Source organism: Lemur catta, chromosome 10 (genome assembly GCF_020740605.2).
Source record: "Lemur catta isolate mLemCat1 chromosome 10, mLemCat1.pri, whole genome shotgun sequence".
NCBI lineage: Eukaryota > Metazoa > Chordata > Mammalia > Primates > Lemuridae > Lemur > Lemur catta.
This window is the reverse complement of record NC_059137.1, coordinates 79,508,984-79,533,897: the sequence shown is the minus strand read 5'-3', so window position 1 is coordinate 79,533,897 and position 24,914 is coordinate 79,508,984. Positions and strand designations below refer to the sequence as shown.

At 41.5% G+C, this 24,914-nt stretch overlaps 1 protein-coding gene across 3 annotated transcripts in view; it reads left to right on the top strand.

Annotated features, from left to right (window-relative positions):
* Positions 1-24,914, top strand: part of GOLM1 (golgi membrane protein 1) — a 60,433-nt gene that overhangs the window by 30,671 nt on the left and 4,848 nt on the right. The window contains exons 4-9 of one of the 3 annotated variants that reach the window (XM_045562710.1): positions 3,588-3,642; positions 7,302-7,404; positions 11,473-11,602; positions 20,171-20,330; positions 21,057-21,326; positions 22,943-23,056. In XM_045562710.1, the coding sequence (XP_045418666.1) occupies positions 3,588-3,642; positions 7,302-7,404; positions 11,473-11,602; positions 20,171-20,330; positions 21,057-21,326; positions 22,943-23,056 (832 nt within the window). The remainder of the gene's footprint in view (positions 1-3,587; positions 3,643-7,301; positions 7,405-11,472; positions 11,603-20,170; positions 20,331-21,056; positions 21,327-22,942; positions 23,057-24,914) is intronic. The other 2 variants (XM_045562712.1, XM_045562711.1) reach the window with 2 other exon arrangements.

Sequence of the window (24,914 nt, the reverse complement as noted above, 5' to 3'; positions counted from 1 at the left end):
TTTATATGTCTTAGTTGGAGAAATGTCTGTTCAAATCCCTTGCCCACCTGTTTCTTTTTACTTAATTGAATGTGGCTATGAGAAAATTTTAAATGTCCATATGTGACTGACATATTTCTATTGGATAGTACAATTTTGAAATTGGGAAGGGGTAAAAAGATGATGCCAGTGAATACTTCACACCCTTCCCTTCATTCTTACGCCTTTCTAAGGTCACTAAGATCAACTTTTGCATTTTAAGGTTCATCTCCCTGAGGCATTAACAGGAATTTCAGTACAAAGAAGTTATCAAGGCACCTGACTTGTGGTGGCCTGACAGGGGTTAGATTGGGTGAGCGTCCTCTTTAAGTCTGAAAGTTAAGGTGGACCCACACCCTCAAAGCAGGTTGATTATTTTAATGAGCCAAACAAAGGCAGCAGTAAAAGCTGCCTTCAACTCCTTATGAGTTGATCAGCATTCTGCTTCCAAGCCAGCTTTTCAAAAATTAGTATTTTAAGAATTAGTCATTATATCTTATTGAGCTTTCAAAATGTGTTACTTTACTGTAGATTTGTTGCTTTGAACATTTATTATGAAATGTTGAGCTTATTTTTCTAGGAATCTAAGGCTGAAATACTTTCATTTTTTTCCTTAATTTTTTATTTTTATTCTTATTTATTTTATTATAATTAAAATTTTTTTCTAATTCCTTCCTTCACCACTGTACTTACCAAGGGCTAAGGCAGAAATAGTTTGATCAAATATACTTACTTCCCGTAACAGAGTGGTTATAATGAATTTGTCCATGGGTGATTCACACTGACACCTTTGAGTTTAGTTTGCAGTTAAATTCTGGTGGCACTTACTGCTTTCTCGTCTATGACTGAGCGTTCCCTGAGGACAGTTCACAAGCATCAGGAAGTGCAGCTCCCCCCAAAGTCACTGCACCAAAATGGGGAAAACAACCTGGTTTTTCCCATCTGTTGGTTGTTTAGAGTAGAATACATAATTCATTTGAATGCAGGGTTTTTTCTTCCTTATAATATATCGAACCCAAAAGGAAGCTGGGAAGCATTTTCATAGTTTTCCTGAAAATGATTCAACAAGAAATTTTCTATAAATGTAAAGCTGTATATAAAAGATCTTGATGATATTTTATGATCCTTTTTCATTTTAAGTGGAGGCTGTATTTTTCCATGCATAAGTAAGTAGGTAGGGGAAGATTAAGGAAAATATATTTCCCTTGGAAGAATAAAGTCACATGGAGACGAATATTTCTGGACTCTCAGATAGCTGCAAACTCTAATATGGATTTTTTGGGGAGGGGCTAAGGGGAATGGGTGGAAAAGAAACAAGTCAAATTGCCATAATTTTTATAGAAATGATTCACCTAGGAGAAATCAGCTTTGAGGATAATCGGCATATAATTATTTAAGTTTTCAGTTTTCCTTTTTTTTTTTTCTGTTTCAGCACTAATGTTGAGAGGGGAAGGTGGTTTCGATATCTAGGTACAGAAGAAATTTAAGTGTATAGTTCAGGGATGTGAAGTATATTCACATTGTTAAGCAACAGAGCTCTAGAACTTTTTCATGTTGCAACACTGAGACTCTCTACCCACTAAACACCAATTCCCTCTCCCCCTCCTGCAGCCCTGGGCAACCATCTTTCTATTTTCTGTTTCTGTGATTTTGATTACTTTAGGTACTTCACATGAGTGGAGTCACACAGTATTTGTTTTTTTGTGACTGGGTTATTTTTTCACTTAGCATAATGTCTTTGAGGTTCATCCATGTTGACATGTGTCAGAATTTCCTTTTTGAAGGCTGCATAATATTCCAATATATGTATATACCAGATTTTGCTTATCTGTTTCTCCATCTGTGGTTACCTGTGTTGCTTTTCCTTCTTGGTTATCATGAATAATGCTGCAGGGAACATGGGGGTGCAGATGTCTCTTGGGGATCCTGCTTTGAATTCTTTTGGGTTTATACCCAACAGTGGGATTACATGGCCATATGGTAATCCTTTGTCTTTTCAACTGGATGTTTGTAAGCTTTTTCAAGAGTAGCAGGAGCTGGGAGTTGTGTAATCTGATTCCACTGTTGGGAAGGGGTCCCCCTTTCACTTCCTGTTTGCTACCTCCGCCCCTGCCCTTGTAGAATACTTGTAAACACTTCTCTAATCTCTCCCTGAGAGATGAATTTTACACATATTATCACCGTGACCTCTTATCTGTTGCCCCAGGAGATGTTCTGTATCCTCAGATCTCCCAAAATAAACACCAGGTTTGTGTGGTTAGTTGTCCTTTCTGGGCATGCATCCCTGTGTCCCTAACACCTTACCCTGGTGCTTCCGCTAAGCCCCCTCTCTGCTCAGGCCTAAGAAAGAGCGAAGGCTGCACAGAAGGGTCCCAGCGGGAGCAGGGGGCAGAGGAGGAGGAGATAGTGTGGTTGTCATATCTACCACTAACCAGAAATGTATCTCCATGTCATGGCAGCACGTTGAGGAGTGGGCTATTTGCAAACTTCGTTGATGGTGACAGTAAGAAATTTCACAGTGTGCCCCAGCCCACCTGTGCCGTGTGTGTTTGTTCACTAAACACTTAACCTGTGCGATGTCCTCCAGGGTTTTATATTCTGTTCCCTCCCTTTTTTAGGTTTTTGCTTGTTTTTAGCATTGGGTGCCGTCCCCTAAACTGGTGTGGCAATTTGGCAAGTAGCCACGAAGAACCTGCTCTCTGGAGCGTGCCTGTCGGAACTAGAGTTTGGCTTTTCCTATTAATAGACAAGTGACCTTGAGCAACTTAAGCAGTCCGTGCCTCGCTGTCCTGTCCCCTAACACGGGATGACAGACTTCCGCCTCACAGCCCTGTTACGAGGAGTGAATGAGCAAGTAGACAGGAAGTGCGTAGCAGAGCCCCGGTGCCGAGTGATCCCCCAGTGCGGAGTGATCCCGTGGTGTGGCCTGGCCGCTCGCTGACACTCGTTCTTCTTACTTTTCATTTCCTTTTATTATCGAGTCTTGGCTGGCTTCTGCCCACGTCTGCTGCAGACTTTCCCAAGTTGGTGTAACTGATTGTGTGTAAAACCTCGTCCCTAAGCTCATAAACTGTGGACTGTGGACATAGAGGCACAGCCAAAAGTTCAGATCATCAAGTGGCCTCGTTAGCAGAGGCTTCTTGGTGCATGCCTTTTCCTGTGTTCTTTTAGCCAGTCTGGGATTTGGAGTTCAGCTTCTGATTGAGGACATGTGCTGCAGGTGCCGGTGCATCTGCTACTGGCCGGGGAGGGGGCAGAAGCCAGGCCTGGTGGGGCCTTTGGTGGAGGAGCTGTGGTGTCCTTGGCGTGGAACAGAGCCAGGGATCCCTTTACTCCTTTCTCAGGGTACAGGCTGGTGGTTGGAAAGCAAATCTCTAAGCAGGGGTGTCCCTTTTCTGCTGTGGACATCGGATAGTCCAGCCGGACAGCTGACTGCCCGGCTCCTTCCCCGGCAGCTGTTTTGGGTTGGGGGAGAGGGCGGTGCCTTTCCCTTGTTTCCAACACATCTACCTTGTTAAGGCCACGTTGTTAGGTTGCCCGTGTTTATTTTGTGTTTATCTTCTTTGCAGGCAGCTCTGGTGAATAATATCACCGCAGGTGAGAGGCTCATCAGAGTCCTGCAGGGTAAGTGCATGTCCCGCCTCAGCACAAGGCACTGGCCTCCTAGAACAATCCACTTTTCCTCTCATCCTTCTCTGGGGCCACCTGCTGTTCTCCTACTATAATTTCGGGGTGGGTAGTGTTATGAGTAATTGAGCAGTCTTTAGTCTATCCTTTTTGCTTAACTCGATTTCCTTAAAAGGCTTTCCGTTTTAACAATAGTGCTAAATAATGCATTGCAAACTCTTACGTGCAAAAGAATCCAGACTCCCATTTATGAAGGTTAAATATTGTATATATGTGATTTGTTTTGTAGATACAGCATATATGTGTGTGTGTATATGGTATATCTATGGCTTGGGTCACCCTGAATTTAGATTTTCCTCATGAAACTTAGGAAAACTGTTCAGCCCCATTTAATTCCATTTCTTTGCTACTCTGACTCTGTTTGCCAGCTGGGATTTGTGGGGCAGGAGACGGGACTGTGTCCTCTATGTGGGGGCTCCCCTTCCATGTGACTGAGGGTCAGCTCAGCAGGGCCCAGTGTGGCCTGAGAACGTGGTGAAAGGAGCACTGGTCCTGGTAGGAGGTTCCCGAAAGTCCCCAGAGCCTGAGCTTCCACCTCTCTAAAATGGGACAGGAGCCATGGTGGCTGATGAGCCGTTGATGTGGCCAGTGGGACAGAAGAACTGAATCTTTAATTTTCGTTAAATTTTCAGTACTTTAAAACTGATAATCAGTTCAGTTATTTGGAAACTTAAGTATGTTTGGGGCAATGTGTGTGTATCAGTCTACTTCTTAATTGTAAATTTTATGAAATCTAAATTCCGATCAAGGATTTCTAATGAAAATTTAACAACTGAATTGAAATGTGCTATAATTGTCAAATACACCCCACATTTCAAAGATTCAGTATGAAAAAAGAATTTAAGATATCTTTGAAGTGAGGTATCACAAGAATGGAAAAACAAGCACCACATGTAACTCGCCATCAAATTGGTGCTAACTGATCAACACTGAGGTGCTGACATGGAAGTAATACTCACTGGGTGCCGGTCAGGTGGGAGGGGAGTGGTGGGGGTGGATAAACTCACAACTAGTGGATGCAGTGGGCGCTTTATGGGGAAATGGCACACTTTTAGCCCTGGCGTAGGTGAGGCAAAGGCATTATATGTAACCAAAATGTTTGTGCCCCCGTAATATTCTGAAATAAAAAAATAAATAGGATTTTGCATACAAAAAAAATTTTACAGTCATTATATGTTGGCATAATATTTTGTATCTGTTGGGTTAAATATTATTTACATTTTAAAAATGTGGTTACTAAGAAATTAAGAATTCTCTATGTGGCTTGCATTATGGTTCTGTTAGACAGCACTAGTTTAGAATTCTAGTTCCAAATCAGGTTCTAAGAATATTAACAGGTCTTAGGTGAAAAGAGGTTGCTTTGTCAAATTTGTTTTGGGGAATTTATTTTGGGGAAAAAAAAGTTACCCGACTATGGGGGGCGGGCTTCTTAGTGCTTGTATCTGCTGCTGACACCAGTCAGTCCCCTGGCAGGGATGTGGCCTGTGGCCTTTCCTATACTCCATGTTTCCCACAGCTTTAATCATGTGTATTTGACACACAGTGAACTGTACACAGAGTGTACAGCTTGGTGAACTTTTACATATGCATGCGTGTCACATAGCCACCACCAAAGTCACACTGTGTAGTGAACATCTCATCATCCCTTAAAACTTGCCTGTGCCCCTTGGTATTCCTCCACCTCACCCCCAGACAGCCTCTGATCTGCTTTCTGTCCTTACAGATTAGGTTGCAGTTTTAATAATTGTATATGCAATCAGATCGTATATACCTTTTTTTGTTGGGCTGCTTTCACTCAGCATAATTTTTTTCCTTTTTTTTTTTAAACAGAATCTCATTCTGTAGCCCCGGCTGGAGTGCAGTGGCATTATCATAGCTCACTGCAACCTCCAACTCCAGGGCTCATGTGATCCTCCTGCCTCAGCCTCTCAAGTAGTTGGGACTACAGGCACATGCCACCACATCTGGCTAATTTTTCTATTTTTAATAGAGACGAGGTCTCACTCTTGCTTAGACTAGTCTTAAACTCCTGAGCTCAAGCAATCCTCCTGCTTTGGCCTCCCAGAGTTCTAGGATTACGGGTGTGACCCACCGCACCTGACCTACTCAGCATAATTTAAAAAAATTTTTTTTAGAGACAGGGTCTCACTCTGTCTCCCAGGCTAGAGTATAGTGGCATCATCGTAGCTCACTGCACCATCAAACTCCTGGGTTCAAGCGGTCCTCCCTTCTTAGGCTCCTGAGTATCTGGGGTTACAGGTGTGCAACACTACACACAGCTAATTTTTAAAAACATTTTATGTAGAGATGGGGTCTCGTTGTGTTGCCCAGGCTGGTCTTGAACTCCTGGCCTCAAGTGATCCTCCCACCTCAGCCTCCCAAAGTGTTGGGATTACGGCCATGAGCCACCCGCAACCTAGCTTAATTATTTTGACATTTATTCATGTTGTCATGGATATCAGTAGTTCATTTCTTTTTTTGCTGAGTGGCATTCCATTGTCTCCTACTTAGTTGGATTGTGGAATCTTTTAAAGTTAGGTTTATTGAAGTCTAATTTATATGCTATAGTGTTACCCTTTGTAGTGTACACCCGCATAAGTCTGACCAGTACTCAGCCTCACAGACTGCTGAGGTTGGTACATACACACACCCATCACCCCAGGGTACCCCACTTCGAAGCCCTCTGTAGTCAGTCCTCCTCCCCTCTTGGGCCTCAGGCACCCGTGGAGCTGTTCTCTGTCGCTATAGCTTTGTCTTCTAGAGCGTGTCATACAGATGCTTTTCAGATTGGCCCATGTTGTTGTGTGTATCAATAGTCCATAAAATCTTTCAGTGTTATTTAATTTTATCCCCACCTCCCCACATGGAGTCTTGTAGGTCTAGCATTGTAAGGACAGACCTCAGGGCATGCTGACCTCTGTCCCGGCCCTAGCTGCTGCTGTCTGCCAGCCCTGGTGTCACCTCCGTAGCTGCTCTTCTTCCCGCCACAGCTTGGCCCTTTGGCAGCTGCTGCTCCTTCCAGCAGAGCTTCTGCGAGCGGAGTTGTCAGCGTGGTGTGGATGAGCTGATAAAGTTTCCCCAAACAAGGCTGCTGTATCCCTGATAAGAGGGTTAGGTGATTAAGCAAGCACAGGGCCTTAGAGAACAGCGTGGCTATGAATAAATGGCAGGAGGAGCATGTTGGCAGGCAGCATGGCCCAGGGCAGGGTCCAGCAGGAGTGGCTGCTTGTCGGCCCATACGTCGGAATCGGTGTTTTACAGACAGAAGGGTAAGCCTGCTGGGGCTGAGGGACACAGTGGTGTGTGTGACTGTTTGGGACAGCTCAGGGCTTATGATACCTAAGGGAGAAATAGGCAAATAGAAGCTCCTAATGCAGTTAAAGGGTTGAAGGCCAAAAAGGAGATTTAAAAGAGATATTTGGGAAAAAACCGAGATGCAGATTCCTTTAGGGTTGCTGGTCTTCCAAGGCTGGGGTATAGTGATTACTAGGGAAGGGCTGTGTTCTTGGCCTTTTCTCTGTCCCCTCCTTAGTCCCTTTGTGTCCCGATGTGTGCGTCTGCCTTTGTAATATTTACTTGTCCTCTTCTTGGCTTAGACCAGTTGAAGACTCTGCAGAGGAATTACGGGAAGCTGCAGCAGGATGTCCTCCAGTTTCAGAAGAACCAGACCAACCTGGAGAGGAAGTTCTCCTACGACCTGTAAGTGCGTCTGAGAGCCAAGCGCACACCTCTTGGGAGGCTCATGAGTTGTAAGGCAAGGGCAGCAGACAGAGAAATAACCTCCACTAGCTCTTCCTGTGATAGAGCATACACCTTCTGGTCCGCACAGGGCTCTGTGAGAAGGGAACAGTCTAAGATTCATGTCCTTTAGAAATTCTGCATTTTATTTTGTGTCAGCAATGCTTCAGAAAGCCGTGAGTAAGTGTTAGCCAGCAGGCTCATAATACAAAATAAATTAGCAAGGTACACGCGCGCGCGCACACACACACACACACACACACACACACACCCCATACCCACAAAGAGGGCAGTTCTCAGCAGGAAATGAATTACTCAGGATACTTTAAAACATAACGTAACTTAAAACTCTATAAAGCACAGGTGTACTGGTTAAATCAACAGCCTAAAGCCTTTAAAAATGTGTTCCCAAAATGCTCAGATGTTAGCTAAATCAAACCCATAGACTAAAAGACATTTTGGCAAAATAATGAATACAATTTATTGCCGGGTGATGGCATTGTGGGCGTTTTGTTTTCTTGAGACTTTTCAGTGTTTTTCCAAATTTCTGCAGTGAGAATGGATTGCTTCTATAATTAAAGCAAAGCAATAAACTTTTAAAAAGTGAGCTAAACCCATGGGATGATAGTAAAAAACAATTTACAAGGTAGAGAATAATGTTGTAGTCTGTTGATTTCCCCCCTTTTTCTCATAAAAGCAACATAATTAAAACACGGGAAGTTTGGGATCAGAAGCGCCCCCACCCATGACCCAACCTTCATATGACTGTTTTTCCCCTTGTTATGTTTTAAAGTATCCTGAGTAATTCATTTCCTGCTGAGAACTGCCCTCTTTGTGGGTATGGGGTGTGTGTGTGTGCGTGTACCTTGCTTATTTATTTTGTATTATGAGCCTGCTGGCTAACACTTACTCACGGCTTTCTGAAGCATTGCTGACAGCTTTCACAGCAAAGTTTTATCTGGTCCGAGACAGCTATAGTACCAAGGTTGAGAAACCCTGAGTTAGGCTGATAATCAAGGAATTGCATTTAGATAAAAATGAAGTACCCCAGCCTTATTTAATTATTGATCCTTAAAAGACCCCCTAATAAGAGTATGTGTCTTCCACTGCTTGAAATACAAAAAGCCATTAATAGCCTCACTTGATTAACATTGACCCAGAAGATTTTGACCTAGCTGGAAATCAGCCAGGGCCCAGTGACAGGGAAGGAAGCTGTGCTGTCCATATGGGAGAGCCCAGATCTAGGGCAGCGAGTGAACAGCTCTAACCTGGCTGGGCACACATGCAGGGTGCACTCCTTTTTCTCATAACAGATCAGACCTATTTCAAAAGCTCTTTCTGGCTGACTCTTCTATTTCACTAGTTAAGCCCAAGACCCTGTACTAGTTACAGATGCTTCCTGGTGGTGATGTTCATGGAATGTTGGAAGCTAGAAAGAGCTAGTTGCTCTTAACTGTCTTTGCATTATAAACCCTTTTTGAGAATCTGATAAAAGCTATGGACACTTTGTTAGCAAATTTTTAAATGGATAGATGCATAAAGTTATACATTCAATTTGTGGGACTTCAGAGGTCCCTTGAAACATACCCTCACACCCTTCGTTAAAACACTCTGTCTAGTCTAATCCTTTTATAGAAGGCAGGGTTGAGATGGAATGGCAAGTTTTTGTCATGCACAAGTTTTTTAGTGTTCTTTCCTCAGAATCAGCACACATCCTATTTCTTACTTCTATACCTGTGGCAGACATCACTAAGCAGTCACTGCACTAGATTCAGACGTAGTCTTGCATTCTCTCCCCAAAGCACTTAGAGTCAGCACATGATTTGATCTTCTAGCCATCTCATCTCCATGCTGTCAGGAAACAGAGTTTGCAAATGCTGATATCGGAGTGTACTTGTAATACTCTAAGTCAGTGTCCTGGATGGTGGGATCAGATAGACTGGTAGACTCCTGTATTGAGCACATTCTGTTAATGGTACTCCAGTTACAATAATTACTAGTGGCCAAGTCCTAAACGTCTCTCCAGTTTAGCTCCTGTTAATGCTGGAACATTTACCACATTCATGTAAGAAAAAGCCAGCCTGAGGCCTTCAGGGAATAAGACCTGTCACAGTCCATGTGACCCATGTCTCAGAATTGAGTTCTGTACTGAGATTGTTCTGCTTATTGCTGTTGAGCTGGAATGTGGAAAGCCGAACCTTCATCTGCAAGGCTCAGAGATAGAGGCTCTTTGTACCGGATTTTGGCAGGGCTGGGAGCAGGTGAAACCGGCACTTCCCTTTTGTAGGTTTAAAGGTTCAGGGGTAGCATATGACCTGCTCCTTTAGTTCTTCAGTATTCAGATGTCTCTCTTTTTTGGCTGTGTTTAAGCTCCTTTGTACTAGTCTACCACCTGTGGCTTGTATGTTTGTGAGAATTTTATTTATGTGAATTTTTCACTTTATCTCTCAGCTGTCTAGGGTCAGGAACTATGCATTTCATTATTTCTAAAGTACCTGATGGCCTTTTTATATGTGGTACATTGTGGCCCAGTGGTGCTTTGAACTGAAGGGTGTATTCCAGGAGTTAGAGATTTAGTGTACTTACACTTGGCTCCCAAATGCCTGCAACTCAGAAAAGCCGGCTGTGTGGTAGAGAGCCCTGCGCAGGCAGGAAACCTTGAGTCTGACTTCTGGTTTTAGCCTCAGCAGTTCTCTCTCTTTGACCCTTGTCCAATGTAGACAATGAAGTCATCCCTTAGCTCCTTATTTGCAAAATAAGTGGGTAATCCTTTCAGTTACTTTAGAGCTCTGATACTTTTTGAAATACTCTTGAAATAAATTCTGGACAGAGAGCAGAAGTGATGCCTTAAAGTAAGTTCCAACAGCAATTCTTTGACAACTGGGTATCCTACAATTCAGTTCAATTTTGACACTACTCAGAATTAGCACAGACCCCACAGGTTGAGAAGCTCTAACCCTGAAGACTGCCCTCAGCTCAGATGCCAGCCACAAGTCCTAGGTGTCCTCCAGCCACCGTCACTTCTGCCCTGGTGGCTACAAATTTAGAGCTACCCGCCACCCCCTCAGGTGTGATCCTTTGCCAGAATGACTCACAGAGTTCAGGTGAACTGTACTTACCATGACAGAATAGCCAAATGGTAGAGATTCATAAGGTAAGTGGGATTGGGGGGTGGGTGGCAGGAGCTTCTGTCCTGTGGAGTCAGGGTTCCACCTTTCCAGTGTATCATTATGTTCACCAGCCAGGAAGCTCACTGAGCCTCATGGTCCAGAGTTCTTATCCAGGTTTCATTATATAGGCATGGTTGATTAAATCATTGGCTATGTGATTGAACTCAGTCTCCCCAGAGGGAGTGGAGCTGAAAGTTCAAACCCTCTTGTCAGGTGGTTGGTTCTTCTGGCAGTCAGTCCCCGTCTTGAAACTACCTAACACCCCTCCCTGCCCCTGTACCCATGAATCACCTCATTAACATAAACTCTGGTCCAGAGGGCCTTGTTATGAATATCAAGACACTTCTATCAGGAAATTCCAAGGGTTTTAGGAGCTCTGTGCCAGTAGCCAGGGACAAAGACCAGTATATATTTTGGTTATTTTGTTATTCTACAGATTGTATGTTAAAAAATTTTGTTGGTGGTGTTTATGTGTTTTCAAGAGACTAGAGTCTCGCTATGTTGCCCAGGCTGGTCTTAGATTCCTGGGCTCACACAATCCTCCTGCCTCAGCCTCCTGAGTAGCCGGGACTACAGATGCATGCTACCATGCTTGGCTGAAAAACTGTTTTTTTCCTAATCAATAAAGTTCACCTGTTTTAGAACAATGTGACAAATTTTTAGTGAGTTTCAGTTAACTATAGTTTTTTGGTCATTTAATGGTTGGAAACACACGTTTCCCTGTCTTAAGTGCCCTCTTCAGATAAAGTGCCTGATACAGGACAAAAATGGCCTATGTCTCTTACTGAAGTGGATTTCACAGTCCAGCAGGGACATATCCATAGACATTTGTCCTTTCTTTTGCTTTCTTTCACCAAAGGAGCCAGTGCATCAGTCAGATGAAGGAAGTGAAGGAGCAATGTGAGGAGCGGATAGAAGAGGTCACCAAAAAGGGAAATGAACCTGTAGCTTCCAGAGACCTGAGTGAAAAAAAAGACCTAAGTCAGCAGGTAATTTGGGGGATCTTCTGCCAAGGATTTCTAGGAGGTATTCTTACCTTCTCTTCAGGCATTTTGTTCCTTTTATCTGCTGTCTGATTTGCTCTAATCTCTGCTGTCCCTTGCAGATTTGGTTCCCTGAGATAGAACAGAGCAAACCTGGTTCTCACCTTTTGTGCTGGCCTCCAGTCCCCGTTCCCAAGCTCAGGCCTTTACAGAAATTATTTCATTTAAAGCTCACGGCCTAGACCAGTTTATTAATGTGGGGGAAAAAAGAAAAAAGCTGATAGCCAGCCTGGGAGAGCTTTGCTGCCATTTTGCCTCTTTTGAGGACACTGAGGTGCATGGAGATGGTTGAGTTCTGTGGCCGGTGTCTCACCCTCTGGTCAGTGGTAGAGCCCATCAGGGGTGTAGTCTGCCAGACTCCACATTGTTACTGTGAACCTGCCTTCTGTTCACAGCACAGCCATGAACTGCTGCTCCAAGCCTTCTGGGAGATCTTTGTTTGTTTTTATGTATAGTCTTGTTAAGATGTGTTTCACCTAGGAGTCACCCATATAAAGTTTGCAATTCAGTGGTTTTGGGTATATCACAAAGTTGTGCAACCATCACCACAAAAGCTTAGAAAATTTTTATTGCCCTAAAAGAAACCTTGTACCCTTTAGCCGACTTGGCATTTACCTTCAATCCTCATAGCCCTAGACAACCTCTAATCTACTTTCTGTCCCTAGATTTGCCTTATCTGGACATTTCCTGTTGATGTAATTATACAATATGTGGCTTTTATTGTCTGGCTTCTTTTACTTGGTATAATGCTCAGAGTTTATCCGTGTTGTAACCTGTATCAGTACTTTATTCCTTTTTAATGGCTGAATAATATTCCATTGTATGGGTAGACCACATTTTGTTTATTCATTGTCAGTTGATGGGCATTTGGGTTGTTTCCACACTTTGGCTATTGTAAATAATGCTGCTTTGAATGTTTGCATACAAGTTTTTGTGTGGGCATATGTTTTTGTTTCTCTTGGTACTACCTAGGAGTGGAAATGCTGGGTCATATGATAATTTGTATTTAATCTATTGAGAAACTGCCAGACTATCTTGCAAAATGGCCATACCATTTTACATTCCTACTTCTTCACATCCTGTCCACTCTTGATATTATCTCTCTTTCATTGTATCCTTCCCAGTGAGTGTGGAGTGATATCTCACTGTGGTTTAGATTTGTATTTCCTGAATAAGATGTTGAGAATCTTTTCAAATTCTTCATTGGCCATTTGCATATCTTCACTGGAGAAATGTCTACTCAGATACTTCACTAATTTTTAAATCAAGTTATTTTTATTATTGAGTTGTAAGAGTTACTTTTATTACTGAGTTGTAAGAGTTCTTTGTATATTCTACTATCTAAAGATATGATATTCCAAATACTTTTTTCCAGTTCTGTGGGGTTTTTTTTTTTTTTTTTTGTACTTTCTTGATGGTGTTTGGTTGAAGCTCGAAGATTCTTAATTTTGACAAAGTCAATTTTATCTTTTTTTTTCCTTTTGTCATTTGTTCTTGGTGTTATATCTAGGAATATTTTGCCTAAACCCAGATCGTGAAGATTTACTCTTAAATTCTCTTCTGAGTTTTATAGTTCTTGTCTCTTACATTTAGGCCTAAGACCCATTTTGAGTTAATTTCATTTTTGTATGTGGTGTGAGGTAGAGCTCCAACTTCATTCTTTTGTGTGTGGATGTCAAGTTGTCTCCGCACTATTTGTTGAAAAAGACTGTTCTTTTCCCCATTGAATTGTCTTGGCACTTTGTTAAACATCAGTGTACTATAAGTATGAGGGTTTGTTTCTGGACTTTCAGTTCTATTCCATTGAGCTGGCTATTTGTTCTTATGGCAGTACCACATAATCTTGATTACTGTAGCTTTGAAATCAGGAAGTGTGAGTTTTCCAATTTTGTTGTTCTTTTGCAAGATTGTTTTGGTTATTCTGTATCCCTTGACTTTCCATATGACTTTTAGGATTGGCTTATCAGTTTCTTCAATGGAGGCAGGTAGAATTCTGACAGGGATTAAGTTGAACGTATAGATCAGTTTGGGGAATACTACCATCTTAACAACATTAATAAGTCTTATGAGCCACAAATGTCGGATGTCTTTCCATTTATTTAGGCCTTTTAAAAATCGTTTTTGACAATGTTTTGTAGTTTTAAGAAGTCTTAAATTTATTCTGTTTAGTTTATTTCTGAGTTTTGGGGAAGAACTGACATCTTGACAGTATTGAGTCTTCCTATCCATGAACATTGAATATCTCTCCAATTATTTAGTTCTTTGATTTCTTTTATCACAGTTTTATAGTTTTCCTCATATAGATCTTGTACAAATTTTGTCAGATTTATACTTAAATATTTCATTTTTGGGGTGCTAATGCAAGTGGTATTGTCTTTTTAATTTCAAATTCTACTTGTTCATTGCTGATACATAGGAAAGTGACTTTTGTATGTTAACCTTGTATCCTGCAACTTTTCCATAATCATCTATTAATTCCAGTTGTTTTTTTTTTTTATTCTTTCCAATTTTCTACATAGGTGATCATATCATCTGCAAATAAAGATAGCTTTTTTCCCCCCTCAATCTGTATACTTCCCCCCCCCCCTTTTCTTATCTTACTGCATTAGCTAGGATTTCTGGAATAATGTTGAGAAGGAGTGGTGAGAGAGGGTATGCTTGCCTTGGTCCTAAACTTAGTAGAAAAGCTTCAAGTTTCTTACCAACCAAGTTTGATGAGTATGATGTTAGCTGTAGGTTTCTTATATTCTTTATCAAGTTGAAGAAGTTCCTCTTTTTTCCTACTTTACTGTGAGTTTTTATCATAGTAGGTTTTGGGTTTTATAAATACTTTTTCCACATCTATTGATATTATCATGTGATTTTTCTTTTTTAGTCTGTTGATGTGATGGATTCTGTTAATTGATTTTTAAATGTCCAACAGACCTTACATACGGTGATAGATCCCACTTGGTCATGGTATATAATTCTTTTTTTTTTTCTTTTTTTTGTGAGACAGAGTCTCCCTCTGTTGTTGCCCGGGCTATAATGAGTGCCGTGGCATCAGCCTAGCCCTCCCAAGTAGCTGGGACTACAGGCATGCGCCACCATGCCCGGTTAATTTTTTTTTTCTATATGTATTTTTAGTTGGCCAGATAATTTCTTTCTATTTTTAGTAGAGACAGGGTCTCGCTCTTGCTCAGCTGGTCTCGAACTCCTGAGCTCGAGCGATCCACCCGCCTCAGCCTCCCAGAGTGCTAGGATAACAGGCGTGAGCCACCGCGCCCAGCCCCGTAATTCTTTTTATACACTGTGGATTTCATTTGCAATTTGCTAATATTTTGTCGAGGATTTTTGCATCTATGTTGATGAGAGATACTGGTCTGTAGCTTTCTTTTGTCATAATGTCTTTGTCTGGTTTTGGTATTAGGGTAATGCTGGTCTCATATAATGAGTTATATTGCTTCTGCATCTATCCTCTGAAAGAGATTATTGAGAATTGGAATAATTTCTTCCATTTGAAATGTTTGGTAAAAATCACCAGTGAACCCATCTGGGCCTGATCCTTTTTGTTTTGGAAGGTTATTAATTGTTCAGTTTCTTTAATAGATACAGGCTTATTCAGATTGTCTAATTTTCTTGTGTGAGTTCTGGCAGATTGTATCTTTGATAGAATTGGTCCGTTTCATCTAGGTTATTAAATTTACATGCCTAGAGTTGTTCATACTATTCATTTATTATCTTTTTACTCTCCATAGGATCTGTAGTAATATTTTTTTCTTCATTTTTGATATTAGTAATTTCTGTCCTTTTTTTTAAATTGAGACAGAGTCTCACTCTGTCACCCTGGGTAGAGTGCAATGGTATCATAAATAGCTCAATGCAACCTCCAACTCCTGGGCTCAAACGATCCTCCTGCCTCAGCCTCCTGAGTAGCTGGGACTATAGGTGTGTGCCACAATGCCCAACTAATTTTTCTATTTTTAGTAGAGACAGGGTCTCACTCTTGCTTAGGCTGGTCTCAAACTCCTGAGCTCAAGCAATCCTCCTGCCTCGGCATCCCAGAGTGTTAAGTTTACAGGTGTGAGGCACTGCACCCGGCCGTTTTTTTTTGTTTTTTTTTTTTTTTTTAATTAGACTGGCTAGAGGCTTATCAGCTTTATCTTTTCAAAGAATAAGCTTTTAATTTCATTGATTTTTTTCTTTATTTCCTTTTTTTCAATTTCATTGATTTCTGCTTTAATTCTTATTTCTTTTTTTCTACTTACTTTGGATTTAAGTTGCTAGGATTTTTCCTAGCTTCCTAAAGTGGAAACTTAGATTATTGATTTTAGAACTTTGTTTCTTTTTTAATACATGCATTCAGTGCTATAAATTTAAGCACTGCTTTCACTGCATCCTACAAATTTTGATAAGTTGTCTTTTCATTTTCATTTAGGCCAGAATATTTTTTTTGATTTCCCATGAGATTTCTACTTTGACCCATGTGTTATTTAGAAATATGTTGTTTAATCTCCACATATTTGGGGATTTTCCTGTTACTTTTTCTATTATTGATTTCTAGTTTACTTCCATTGTGATCTGAGAGCAGACACTGTATAAATTCCGTTCTTTTAAATTTGTTAAGGTGTGTTTTATAGTCCATAACATGGTTCATTCTGGTGAATGTGCAGTGTGACCTTGAGAAAGTGTAATCAGTTGTTATTGGATGTAGTTGTCTATAGATGTCCATTATGTCCAGCTGATTGATGGTGCTGTTGGTTAAACAATGTCCTTACTGATTTTCTGCTTGCTAGAGCTATCCATATTTGACTGTTTTGAACTTTCCAGCTATAATAGTGGATTCGTCTATTTCCCCTTGCAGTTCTCTCAGTTTTTGCCTCATGTAGTTTGATACTCTGTTGCTAGGTACATACATGTTAAGGATGTCTTCTTGGAGAATTGACCTGTTTATCATTTTGTAATGCCCCTCTTTATTCCTAGTAACTTCTCTTGCTTTAAAGTCTGCTCTGTTTGAAATTAATTTGCCTACTCTTCATAAGTGTTAGCATGATGTATTTTCTCTAACCATTTACTTTTATCTTTATTTAAAAATTTTTTTTCCAACCATTTACTTTTAATCTGTAGTGTCTTTATATGTAAAGTAGGTTTCTTATAGACAGCATATAATTAGATCTTGTGTTTTGATCCACTCTGACAGTCTTTTTTTTAATAGGTGCGTTTAGGCTATTGACAATGTGATTATTGTTCAAAGTGATTACTGATATGGTTGGAACAATAGCTGCCATATTTTTTATTGTTTTCTATTTCATTGTCCTGTTCTTTGTTCCTCTTTTTGTCGTCACTCTTTCTGCCTTTTGTGGTTTTAATTGAATATTTTATATAATTCTGTCCTTGGGATATCAGTTAGTTTCATTTTTTAAATTTTTTTTAGTGTTTGCCGTAGAGTTTGCAATATACTTTTACAGTTAATTCATGCCAGTTTCAGATAACACTATACCACTTCACGGGTGCTAGGACTTTGCAGTAACACAATAATCCTTATTCCTACCTTCCTATCCCTTGTATTATTGCTGTCATTCATTTCAATTATATATAGACCTAGTTAGGCAGACAGATATACATAAGGTATATAAATAAGCATACATAATAGGATATATTGATGCTAATAGTATTTTCAGTGAGCTGTTATCTGTTAGATCAATTAAGAATAAGGAAACTAAAAGTTTTTATTTTACCTTATTCCTGTTTTGATGTTCTTCCTTTCTTTATGTACATCTGAGTTTCTGACCTATATTATTTTCCTTCTCTGTAAATAATTTCTTTTTAACATTTCTTGCCAGACAGGTCTACTGGCAACAAATCACCAATTTGTCTGAGAAAGTATTTCTCCTTCACATTTGAAGATAATTTTGCAGTGCACAGAATTCTAGGTTGGTGGTTTTTTCTCTCAACACTTTAAATATTTCACTCTACTCTCTTCTTCCTTGCATGGTTTCATAGAAGTCAGATGTAATTCTTATCTTGTTGGTCTATAGGTAATGTATGTTTTTCCTCTGGCTTCTTTTAAGATTATTTTTTTGTAAATTTTATTTGCTTTTTATCAGGATTTTTTTCTTTTTCTCTTTTTTTTCTTTTTCTTTTTTTTTTTTGAGGCAGAGTCCCACTCTGTCACCCTGGCTGGAGTGCTGTGGCATCAGCCTAGCTCACAGCAACCTCAATCTCCTGGGCTCAAGCAATCCTTCTGCCTCAGCCTCCCGAGTAGCTGGGACTACAGGCATGCACGGCTAATTTTTTCTATATATTTTTAGTTGTCCAGCTAATTTCCTTCTATTTTTTTTTAGTAGAGACGGGGTCTCACTCTTGCTCAGGCTGGTTTCAAACTCCTGAGCTCAAACAATCCACCCGCCTCAGCCTCCCAAGTACTAGGATTACAGGCGTGAGCCACCACAGCCGGCCAGGATTTTTTTCTTTATGTTTGATTTTCTGTAGTTTGGAAATGGTATGCCTATGTGTAGGTTTCTTAGTATTTATCCTGCTTGGCGTTCTCTGAGCTTCCTTGATCTACAATTTGGTGTTTGACATTAATTTGGGGAAGTCCTCAGTCGTCATTGTTTCAAATATTTCAAAGTAACTTCTGTTACTTTCTTTTCTTGCTGGTATTCTCATACCAGAGCTGTCCCATAACTGTTGGTTGTTCTGTTTTTTTCAGTCTTTGTTCTTTTTGTCTTTCCATTTTAGAGGTTTCAATTTAGATATACTCAGCCTCAGAGATTTTTTCCTCATTGTGTCTACTCTGCTAATGAGCCCATCAAAGGTGTTCTTCATTTCTGTTACAGTGCTTTTTTTATCTCTAGTATTTTTTTTTTTGGTTCTTTCTTAGGATTTTCATCTCTCTGCTCATATTGCCCACTTTTTTTTGAAATGCCCATCCATTCTTGCATATTATCTGCTTTATCCATCAGAGCCCATAGCATATTACCATAGTTGTTATAGATCTCATCTGATAATTCCAGTATGTCTGCATGTCTAGTTTTTATGTTTGTTCTGTTGCCTCCAAATTGTGTTTTTGCTTTGTAGTATGGCTTGTAATTTTTTCTTGATCCCTGGGTAAAAGGAACTGCTGTAAATAAGCCATTAGTAGTTGTATGTTGTTGGGGGGAAGGGAAGTGTTCTATAGTTCTAAGATTAGTCTTTTAACGAGCCTGTGCCCCTTGGCTGTGAACTTCACATGTGCTTCTTGGTATTCCCCCCTCCCCACCCCTTAGGTGGGACAGGATGGCTAGAGAATGGGCTGGGAGTTGGGCATTTCCCTTCTCCCACATGGAAGACAGGAGCTCACTGGGATTGAGGGTTTCCCTTCAGGTCAGGTTAGGCTCTGATCATACCCTAGCAACTTAGGCTCTGAGTTTCTCCAGAGGGCAGGCTTTGTTAAGGAGAAGATTGCTCTGGTCTGTTTCAAAATGGTTCCTTTTCCTTTCCCACTGCTGAAAACACGAGGGGATTTTTCTCCAGCGGTCTCTCTGAGAAACCTCTCAAGCTCCTAGAGGAAAATTCACAAAAGTGTTTTCTTAGGCTTGACCACACTAAGCCTCCAGCAGTTCATCAATTACAGTTCAGGTTCTCCTACCTCAATGCTGATTTCCCCAATGGTTTCTGCTCGAGTCTTTGTCCTGGCAGGCCGTGACTCCCTGTATGTGGCTGGCTGTCTCTAGTGCTAGGGGCAGTGATTTACTCTGTGTCTTCACCTCTCTTCCGGATCAAAGAAGTGTTGATGATTTTCCAGTTTGTTCAGCTTTTTACTTGTTTTTGTCAGGACTGAGTGGTGACTTCTAAGCTCCTTATGTGAGGCACTAAAAACTGGAAGGAAGTCCTCCTTCTTAATATAGGCATTTAGAGGAGTAAGTTTCCTTCTAAGCACTACTTTAGCTGCCTCCCATAAGCTTTAGTATGTTGTGTTTTTGTTTTCATTTGTCTCAAAGCATTTTCTAATAATTTGCCCTGTGATTTATTGTTTGACTCATTGGTTATTTAGGAGTATGGTATTTAATTTTCACATGTTTCTCAAGATTCATGGTTTATAATTCATTCCATTGTTATTGGATAACATACTTTGTGTGATTTAGTTATTTAAATTTATTGAGGCTTGCTTTGTGGCCTGACATATGTCTGCCCTGGAGAATATTCCATGTGTACCTGAGAAGAATGTGCATTTTGGCTCTTGTTGGGTAGAGTGTTCTATAGATGTTTGTTCAGTCTGGTTGGTTCATTGTGTCATGTCTTCTTTTCCACTATTGATCTTCTGCATAGCTATTAATCCCATATTGAAAGTGCTTTCTGGGAGGCCTTGACTCAACTTCACGTGTTCTGATTTAGGCCTTGCAATAGAGCGTGACCAGAGCAGATTGTGGTATTTCTCAGGGTTTTTTACTGTTGTTCGTATTTGTGGGAAGGATGTGGTGGTGCTTTGCATTGTGTGGGGTTCTTGTAAGGCTTTTGGTCACGGAGCCCTGCCACCCTGTGCTCTTGTTTCAGCTCCAAACCCTCAGCAAGCCTCAGCCCAGGCCGCAGGAAGCAGGCCTGCAACTGACAGAGGTGCCACAAGGGAAAAGAAACACACCCAGTGATGGTGAGTCCCAGAGGCCAACCCCCAGTTCCAAGGTGGCTTTGGATTTGAAGAGTCGAGGTGAGAAAGGTGGGTGGAAAGTTACATTTTTACCCCCTCCACAGCCCTGTTCAATTTGGAAAAGTAGCAGCAGCTCATGTGCTCCAGCCCATACAGAGACCCCAGGGGCGGAGCATGTGGCTTGACAGTGGGGCTGCCCAGAGGCAGGGCAGCGTCTCTCTGGGCACCTGGAATTGGGGCTGCAGGGCTTCTCCTCGGTCTTACTGATGTCTTTTCCTTATAACTAAGTGCCTTGTTCTTTGGCAGCTGTGAGAGAAAGGTCCAGGCTGCACCTTTATTCAGGACATCAGGTGGATTATGGGAGTTGAGGGGAGGTGCCTGAGCGCTAGGCAGCTGTCATGGGAACCAAGGGGGGCTGTAATGTCTGTATGTGACTCCTGGGTCGACTGGCTGCCAAGGACTTGTCTCAGATGGACACAGAGATCAGATAACTCAACAGTACACCCTCCTCCACTTTTAGTTGTTGAGATAATTTAGTCCAGTTGTTTGTTTGTTTTTCTAAAGTGCCTTTCTGTTCCTTGCGGTTCTGAAGGTGAGCTGCAGGCATAGAGAGGCCTGCAGTCTGTTGCTGAGGTTATAGAATAAGTTACCCACCTGCTCCCTGTGTGCAGCCCACCCCATCCCCACTCCTTGGAAAAGCTCTGGGAATTGAGTGGCATGAGGTTTTGTTGTTTTGTTGTTGTTTGTTTTAATTAAATGCTGGTGAGGTCATAGGTAACTCTGTTCTGTGCATAGAGGAAACCAATGAGATCCAGTTTGTCAGCGAGAAGGAGCCTCAGAGGGATGGCCCGGGGCTGCCGCAGGAGCCAGGCCGGAAGCAGGCTGTGGAGGACAGACCTGTGGGCGGAAGAGGCTTGGGGGGAGCCAGGGAATTGAGCCGAACCCCACAAGTACCAGCTGCCCTGTTGCTGAGCCAGGAAAATCAGGAGACTGAAGAAGACCCTGAGAGGGACCAGCTTGTCATCGCGGATGGACAGGAGGAGGAGCATGATGCTGCTGAGGAAGGTGGGTTAGAGGCCCCGTGGTTGCCCGCGCACACCTTTCTACTGGACACTCAGCCCTCTCGATCTCCTTCCTAACACCAGACAGATCCCCTTGAATTTTACCAAACAGCAGTTCTTGATTTGGCAGTTCCTTTTTGTCTCTATGTTTGTTATCCATTATCAAGTGGGAGTCAGGAAGGAAGAGCAGCACACACTCTAGTGCTTGAGAAACAGTATTAATGGGAAGTGAAGGGGACCTTGCAGGTAGATGACCTGGAGTGAGCATCACCTCCTAGCAGACAGTCTGCATGCCTGGTCTTTGTATCTGCACTTCCTCATGCAGTGTTTGGTGCCGCAGACATAGCTAGTCAGTGCCTGAGGAATGAACAATTGAAGGCAGGAAGGAAGGAATGATTATTGGGTAGATGGAGGTTAATACATATCTGAGCATTGAGGAAAAGTGACATGCGAATCCCACCTTTCTGGTTTGGTTTACTTTTCTCTTTTTAAAGAAATAAAGTGTGGGAATATTCTGAGATCAACACAATATTCTGAGATATATTTTCAGTCCCTTAAAGATGCAGAAAATTTCCATCCCACCTGAGGCAGGAGTACTTCTGAAGACATGACACCTGTGATCTGGGGCAGACCAAGTAACAGAGGTTGGAAAATATGCTTATTTGCAGAAGTCACCCTGATTCCAGTCTAATTTTCACCTTAGTTTCGCTTTCTGAAGAATGTGTCCTCCCAAGTTCCAGTTAAAGAATTGCATTTTGTCAGCCTCCCCGACAGCATTCCTGCTTGGGTCTCTCTTCTCCAAGCCACCTCAGCAAGACGCTCATGGTGTGAGGGAGGGAGAGCACACTTGGGCAGCTCAGCCAGTGGGCTCAAGTGTCAGACCACTCAGCAGCTGGTCACACAGTATAAGGTGGACCTTTGATACTGAAGGCCCTACATGGTGTACCTGGTTCTAGATGTAGTTGTAGTGATCTCATTTGAAGAATAAATCTATTGGGCACACAGGCCTGTGCTTTGTTTCCACCTCAGGGAGTGAGTGCAGAGAAACAGAATAGAACTAGAGCAGGTTTTCCTGGCATGCTTTTCAAAAAACAAAAAATGATTTTGTTTACCCATCTGTATACAAATACAGAATGTTTAGGTTAAACCCTTTGACGAGGTCTCTGTGCATTATGTCCTGATTTTTTCTGGTTGCTGTTCTCTCTAGGGATGAATGTAGTAACCAACACTGTAATTCTGTAAGTATGGTGGACAGTTTTACCCTTGGGCACACAGTAACGGCTCCATTTCTTCTCTCAGAGCGATGAGCTGTTCAAAGGAGATGCTGTCATTAATTAGAAATCTGTTGTTGCCTAGAACAGCGGTACCTTTAACCTTGAGATGATTCTCTCTTTAAAAAATTGGGATTTTGGTTTAGTTAGCTAGTTAGTTTCTCCATTTCCAGCCTAGAATATAGCCTTTTGTAGTAAAAGCAAGCACATGAGGCCCTATCATTTCCAGAGAGGAAGCGAAAAGGTCTGGCCGGGATGAGCAGGCTAAACCCCAGCACCTGGGCTCTGGTGTTCCTGTGGCATCAAGAGAGAAATGACGTAGCTTATATTTTATGGACTAATTTTACAGGGAGAAACCAGCAAAAACTGGGAGGAGATGATGACTACAACATGGATGAAAATGAGGCGGAATCTGAAACAGACAAGCAGGCAGCCCTTGCGGGGAATGACAAAAACCTAAATGGTAATAATGGTAGTGGGAGAGGGGAAGGGGAGTGGGTCCCCTTTCATTTTCTCTTTCTGGTCTTTCACTTTGTCCTGTGAATCCCAGCAATAATATTTTAAGTAATTGATCATTTCAAGGAGACCGTCTTTTCTTCAGGAGCCTTTGAAAGTAAGGGCAGTGGAGCAAGGTGAGGGTTGCAAACCCCAAGGTGATGAAGATCTTTGAGAAAGTCTGCACATTCAGTGGGGCTCAAGCCCTCAGGTATCCGTTGGAGGATTTGTTTTCAGTGCCACTGCCCCACAAAATGGCTAGGTCACCACTTGATCAGTCTACATCACAAATGAAGAAAGCCCTAATTTATGCACAGAGCTTCCAAGCAGCTTTTATAGCTGTACTTTATTATTATTTTGAATTTTTAAAGAGTCCAGACCAGTGTCTGATCAAATATATCAAATTTTAGATATGTCTATTTCCTTATGATGGATTCAGGTTGAACATTTTTGTAGCGACAGTTTTGTTCCTTTTGCTTCCCACCAGCAGTCACAAAATGGCAGCTTTTCTCACTGATGGTATTGATGCCTTGGCTAAGGTGGCACCTACCAGGTCTCTCCATGGTAAAGGTCCATTTTCTCTTTGTAATTAGTGTCATCTAGAAGAGGATGCTTTGAAATGGTGTGGCTTTACCATTCACCTAAATGGTGACGTTTTAAATTCTGTTGTCTCTGCACATTTATTACCTGACATTCTTTAAGGAACTCTTTTCCCAACTCCAACACACTTGTTTGTTTTAGTATCACTATGCGCTCATGGTGGCCTTTTTTTAAAATTCACTTTTCTATCGGATTCTTGGTGTTTTCCTTCTTAATTTGTAAGAGTTCTTTGTATGTTAGGGAGATTGCCCTTTATCTGTGGTGTGAAGTTGCAAATACTTTCTCTCAGTTTCTCTTGATTTTGCCTTTGGCGTTTGTCATGCAAAAGTTTCAAACATTTTAATCTTTTCTTCTGCATATTGAGTCATAGTTAGAAAGGCTTGCCTATTCAGTGTTGGAAAGAATTCACCCTTGCTTTCGTTTGGTATGTTTTCATCCAGAATGCTTTCCAGTTTTTCTTGTTGTCACTATTACAAAGTAAAACACAGATTCAGAAAACCACATGAAACAAATGAGATTTCGAAGGTGAACACCTTGTAACTGCCTCCCCAGTCAAGAAACAGAACTTGGCTGGCCCCTCCAGAGACCCCTCCATGTCCCCTGTCCCAGTCACAGCATCTTCTCTAATAGTATAAACTCTCCTCACCTTTACAGTATGCATTTTCTTGAATTTATGGGTTTATCACTCAAGTGGGCATCCTTGGACACCATAGTATATAGTCTTGCTCATTTTCTTAAACTTGGTATGTCTTTAAGCCTTTCTTAATCTACAGGTTTCTCCTCCATTCCTTTATTTTATTTATCATTTGTTAAAAACCTAAGCCATGTAACCTGTGGTTTCCCAATGTCTGAATATTTCTGATTGTATATTCATGAGCCAGTTTCACATGTTCTTCTATCCCGTTTTCTGCAGATTGGCAGCTGGATCCATAGGCTTGATCAGACTCAGGTTCAGGCTCAAGCTTTTGGTCAGATAGGTAGTGATGTGTCCTTTCATCAGGAGGCAACTGATGTGTGATGTCTTTCTGTGGTGTTGCTCAGTACTTGATGCTCAGTACCTATGTCTGTTAATTTGTTTCTGTTTCATTTGTTACTTGGAATATTCTTATACACATTTCAGTGGTATTGTTCATATAGGATAGGCAGGATAAATGTTTGATTCTTTCTCTTTATTTACCAGTTTTCTGAATAATGAATTATATCCCCATCATCCCCTGAAGGTGATC